The 6,000-nt window shown below is 49.0% G+C and overlaps 1 protein-coding gene across 1 annotated transcript in view; it reads left to right on the plus strand.

Moving 5' to 3' along the window:
* Window positions 1-3,527, plus strand: part of XDH (xanthine dehydrogenase) — a 56,654-nt gene extending 53,127 nt beyond the window's left edge. Inside the window, exons 35-36 of the mRNA XM_031684926.2 lie at window positions 1,191-1,367; window positions 2,962-3,527. Of these exons, the coding sequence (XP_031540786.2) occupies window positions 1,191-1,367; window positions 2,962-3,012 (228 nt within the window). The 3' untranslated portion in view covers window positions 3,013-3,527. The remainder of the gene's footprint in view (window positions 1-1,190; window positions 1,368-2,961) is intronic.
* The last annotated feature ends 2,473 nt before the right edge of the window (window positions 3,528-6,000 follow it).

Consider the following 6,000-nt stretch of genomic DNA (forward strand, 5'->3'; position numbering starts at 1 on the left):
GCCACCTGCTCTGTGGGCCTGCAGGGGCTCATATGGAAGAGAAAAGAGGGCTTGGCATGCCCTTGGTGAGGGCAGTGGAGGGCTGGACAGTCCAGCCTGGGAACATAAGAAAATGGGTTGAGGACGACACCACCTCTGTGTGGTCAAAGCCAGCTGATTTGGGTGCAATCAGAGGGGTGCCTTAGTTCAGTCCTGTAGGTCAAGTCCTGACCTACAACCATGTGTCAGGTGTGCATCCCTGATTCTTGATCCTAGAGATGACACAGCCCCCCTATTGTCCCACGAGAATCGGCATCTTCACTGCACAAGGGGCAGCGCCTCTGCACACACTTTCGCCTCCTTCCGTGGCCACCACTAGACCTTAAGGCTTGATCAGCATGTCTAGAGGGTTATAACCATTTTCCATTTCCTCCTTGTCCCCAATAAGTATGAAAAGATAGTTGGAAATCAATTAAACTGATTGATACAATTGTTGGTCTGAGAAGGAAGACCGGTAATTACTTGTACCTGATGAAACACACCCCTTTCCTCATCTCATGGTTTGCTTCATGGTGGGAGGGCCTGGGACACTTTGTGAGCTTTGCTTTTGACTCTCACGTGTTAGCACGCTGGATCGCTGGGAGCTCGTGATGAAAATGCAGCTCCATGGGGCCCACCTTTAGAAATTTTGATTTGGTAGGTTTGGGGTAGGGCCCCAGAACCTGCATTTTTTAGCCAGTGTCCCTAGTGATTCTGATATAGGCAGGCTCTGATCTATGCTTTGGGGAATAAAACCACCTCTGCTAGAAACTACTTTGATTCCTATTTGTCACGATGTCTGTATCCCAGCAAACGCTGCATGTACAGTTATGGTGCCTGCAAGTGTTGGTGACGGAGTTGCAGGCAGATTATTCCCCTAGGCTTATCGTTGTGGAAAAGGGTTCAACTTCAGATTTTTTTGTTTGTAAAATATAATTATCTAATAAAACTTTTAATGGTGCATTATATTTGCATGGTGTCATCAGGGAAAACCACATAGTAAAAGTTAAAAGAAATATGCCAGCCAAGTTGAGTCATTTACTAGGCTGATTATTCTCAGCCCCTGATTCACTCTGACCGCCCTTCCTGCCTTGTTCTGGGTGGCCGGTGCCGGTGTGGAGGCCGCGCCCTCTGCCTGACTCCCTGCCCGTGCTCTGGCTCTGTCTGCTCAGGCTGTCGGGGAACCACCTCTCTTCCTGGGCGCCTCCATCTTCTTTGCCATCAAGGACGCCATCCGTGCAGCTCGAGCCCAGCACACGGATAACAACACAAAGGAGCTTTTCCGGCTGGACAGCCCCGCCACCCCGGAGAAGATCCGCAACGCCTGTGTGGACAAGTTCACCACCCTGGTACGATGCCCGCTCAGTCTGGGGAGGGGGGGCATAGGCCTTCCAACGGCGTGGGGTGGTTCTGCTGCAGAGGGAGGGCTCTCTCTCAACTGGGAAACCCTGGGTCCACATCGCCCCCTGCTGTGTTGTTAAAGCATCCCCTCGAACTTTCAGGAAGATAACAAGAAATCCCCTTAAAGCTGCAGCTTGCAGCTAGGCCTCCTGAGAGGAAGGAGGGCTGTTTGATGCACAGCTATCACCCACAGATTTCGTTATTTTCCATAAAGATGAGAGTGATGGATAAAACTCCAAGAAGAGCCTAATCTTTCGTGTCCATCCCTTGCAATTTTGAGACCCTTCTTTGTTAAAGACATTGTGTGAGCTTCCAAGGAGATGGACAGAAAAAGAGGAATTAATGTATGAGATGGACCACATTTGTTCTGTGATTACCATGTGCCATGCTGATCCTGGGGACACAGGTGCCCTTGAGGACTCGGCAGCCTTTTACATGCATTACATGGTGATTGGTTACTATCTTGGAGGTGTGTGAAGCAGGATGCAGTGGGAACTCCATGGTCAGCAGAATCATTTTGGGAAGCTCATGTGTGATACTTGTGGTGGACTCTGCCTGGCAAAAGATAACCATGCTAGGACAGTTTCACCCACTGGTAGAGCCTCAGAAGCAGCCCTGTCTCTGAGTTGTGCTGAAGTGGGCACCATGCACATAGGGCTCTCCAAATGCCTTTGCAGCCTCTGTTGAGTTAGCAGAACTGGATTCTTTTTGATACCCCAGTTGGATTTCCTCATGGGCAGTTGACAGGAAGTTTGCTAGGCCTTTTGGGTTTAGATGAAGTAAGTGCTCACGAACCCAGTGTTCCAGGTATGCAGAGGGTACAGGAGAGCCCTCGGGGCCGGCAAGTCTGCATCAGGATTGATGGGTCCCCAGTCAGGCTGCCCTTCAGGTTTTCCACTAACTTTAGCTACAGGGTGAGAACCACACAGACCATGTGTGGGGCTCCCAGGCAGTGAGGATGCCCACAGCTGTGCAGCAAACTTCCCGTAGCCCAGAACCTTCCTACCACGGCCCCAGTGCTGACAGTTACCCAAACCCCATTCCCTGGGAGGAGAGGCCCTGCATGGCTCCCAGGAAGCTTGCAGAGATTGCAAAGCTAGCTCCTTGCAAATAATCTGATGCAGAGCTAGTGATTCAATGAGCCCCTCCCTCTGAGGCCCCAGACCTAAAGCCAAGATTCTAACCCACACCTCTTTGCTCTGTAACAACAAACCAGTGATTGAAATTCCTTGCAATGGATTTGCATGAGCAGCTGGTCAGGCTTTTGAAGGACTGAGTGCCATGTGAGAAAAGACCACTTCTGTATTTGGTCATCCCGGTATCTCCAGAGCCCACCACACAGGACCTGCCACATGGAACATGCTCAATACAAATAAATGAATGGCTAGGAAATTACAGGGTCCTGCCTGGTGGGCACTCCCCACAGCTGGGACTGCAGAGTGGTGTTGATCTTGGAATGGTGGTTGGCAGCAGTGGGAGGTGGCACCATATTCCGAGCTGTGGGAGGACCCTGGCAGTAAGTTCTCCATCATTCCTTTCTAGTGTGTCACTGATGGACCAGCAAACTGTAAACCCTGGTCTCTGAGGGTCTGAAGAAAGAGCCTCCATTGGAGTCTTATGCTACACTGGGGATTCCATGGAGGATGGAACCCGTCCTGCAGAACATGAGTCTGTAAAAGTTGCAGGATGACAACAGTGATTCATCAGGATTGTGTTTGGAAGAACATTGAATGCATTGGAAGATTTTGATCAAAAATATGATTTGTAACCATAATGATAAGCAAATTCAGAACTGTTAGGCCCAAGAGGCCAACAGGCAATTATGGTCACTTCATGTCTACTTTAATCATGTATTTGAAATAGGTGTAAGAAGTGTTTGTGCTCCATCCCAACTCCTGGACAGCCTATGTAACCTCGTGTTGACATTGTGCTTCGAAGAGGACTCCCACAAATCTCTGAAGTGAACCAAAGCTACTCTAAATCTACATCCCTTCCTCAGAAAGCCTTTCCTTCAAACCTGTGAACATCATAGTATAACTTCAGATCCACACTCAGACTTGCAGTGGGACAGTGGAGCGAGCTTCACACCTCTAATCACTTTGGGGTCATTGGAGAGAATAAAGAATGAAACAAATTCAAGGTTGATTGGACTTAATCTTGTTAAGCTGCATAAAGTAAGACTATTCCCCAAGACCAAAAGCCAACCAGCTTTTCTGAGTTTCTGAGTACCTACGATGTGCTGGTTTCTTCTTTTTTGTGCATTATAAAAAAAATTAGATTTAAAACTCTTCAATTGAAGCCAGTAGTTTACATCTAGAAATGAGGCTACCCAAGTCCAGATCAGCCAGAGAAAAACAGTCAGGGAGCCTGGGTTCTCATCCCAACCGTGACTCTTAGCTATCTGTGTGATCTTAGACTGTCACCTCCCTTTTCTGTGCTTCATTTTACTGCAAAATGAAAGGATTGGCCTGGAATAATCTCTCAGATCTTCTCTGGATATAAAAATCTATAAATATATGACCTGAAAACTCCAGTTATATAAGGGATCTGCAGCTCTCAGAGACTTGGCTCCCTTACTATGATGTGGTACCTGGCCCTCATGAACCTGGCTTAGATGCCCCTGTGTTCCTGAGGTTGGAAAAGAGGACAGGAGAAAGGCAGGCTCTCCTCTGCCTGTGGTGGTTTCGTCACTGTCTGGTGCTGGGTGGGCAGTGTGACCTTGTCGTGCGCCTTCACTTTTAAAACATCCAACCTTCTGCCAGATGGGTCCGTGATTCTGGCCGCAGAAGAGAGTGGAAACCATGAAGTTGAGCCCGGTGCTTGATATCACTAAGAAATGAAACTGTCAGCTGGTTGGCAAGTGAGAACTGCTTGTTAATCATCATAATCACATCAAACGCTGGCATCTGCCGTATCTCAGCCAGCCTTCATTGCTAGAGAGTGCTCACACCAGACACTCCGATGCATGCACACACACACATGCTTGCTTACAAAATTCCTTTCCTCAGAATATTCTAGACTGTCTTATAGCATGATTAAAACTGAAGAGCTTCAGAAATAAAGCCAGTATTTGCATTGAGGTTTGCACAGGTTCATTTCATGGATTTTCTGGACTGTTCTAGGACATGGCCTGAAACTGAAATGTGTCAGCTGTTTTTAGTGAGACTGTCAGGGCTGAACAATGACTGTGAATTCCTTCTGAGCTTAGGAACAGAGGCAAGACATGTTGTCATGAAAATCCAAGAAGCAGGTGCTTTGTGAACTATAAATCGCTGTGCTATTCCGGGATGTGGCCCTCTTCGGACACCTGGCCCTGCCCTGCTGTCTTCACCTGTAACTGCTTCAGCTCTATATAAAGTGTGGGCCCTTGGTCTTGTGTCGTGTTAGGGGTGCCCGGCACTGCCTGCAGTATTGCACTGAAACCTGCAGAGGGCAGTGGAGGACTGGACATGAGACCATAGTCTCCAGCTGGCCCTGCAGCACTGCAATTACCAGGGAGCTGATTGAGTACTTTAGAGTAGACCAGGTGTCTTCAAAGATCTCTTAAAGACCAGAATTTGAAGCTGCATTAGGGTTTTGGACTGACAAAAATCTCAAAGAAGCTCTCTGAAGATGTGGACTGGCCATGGGAATCTGAGCTGAGGTGAATGACTGGCTGGGAAAGGCAAGTCATACTTTCTTAGCACCTGCCACTTGTCAGGTACCAAATTACATGTTCTAGAGGGTCTCATTTAATCATCCCAGTGGCCTAAAGAGGTAGTACTTCAGTCTCTGTAGCTACACGGGGGAGAAACCCTACAAACAGCCGTGCAGAGGGGTCACTCACGGGCATCCAGCTCCTGGAAAATGGGCTGCGACCAGGCCATGCAGGAGGGGAAACGTGTCAGAGTGGACCCATGCTCACCAGGCTCCCAGAGGCTGGTGGAGGCCCAGAATGCCTATCCGTTCACCTGTAGGCAGGTTAGGGTTCTCCCAGTGGCATGGCCGAGCTGTGGACTGCTGTCAGAGGCAGCTGGTGAACTTCATCCTACTCCAGCTAAGGTGGCTAGGAAACCAGGATGGGAGGACAGGATGGCTGGAGGTCGCAGGAGGAACCCTGGGCAAGGGATAAAGACAGAAATAGTTCGAGCCGATTGATTTATGACTGGGAACATCCCCGAGCCCATGATATTTTTATCTTTAGCAGAGGGGGAGCCTGGAAACCCTTCCCTTTGCTGCCTATTTTAGATCCTGGGACAAGGCTCTTTGGAACACGCAGCTTCCTTGACCTGAGGCTTGACGTTGCCCTGGGGCCCCCCAGGCTCAGGGACCTGTCCTTTTGTTTTGTCTCTATCCTGGACTGGGGAAGTACATGTCCCCAAGGCAGGAGACAGATCCTGTGACAATCTTGTCACCTGAAACAAAGCAGTCCGCCGATGGGAATGGAAGGATCAGGCACTGCCCAAAGTGTTTTTGGCATCATCTCTGTCCTTGAACTGGCCTGGCCCTGACCTTGTAGAATTTCGACCAACTCAGCATCCCAGAGCTGGAAGGACCTTGGGAACCATTAAGCTCAAGCTTTTTGTTTAAAAGCTGAGAAAC

Source organism: Vicugna pacos, chromosome 15 (genome assembly GCF_048564905.1).
Source record: "Vicugna pacos chromosome 15, VicPac4, whole genome shotgun sequence".
Taxonomy (NCBI): Eukaryota; Metazoa; Chordata; class Mammalia; order Artiodactyla; family Camelidae; genus Vicugna; species Vicugna pacos.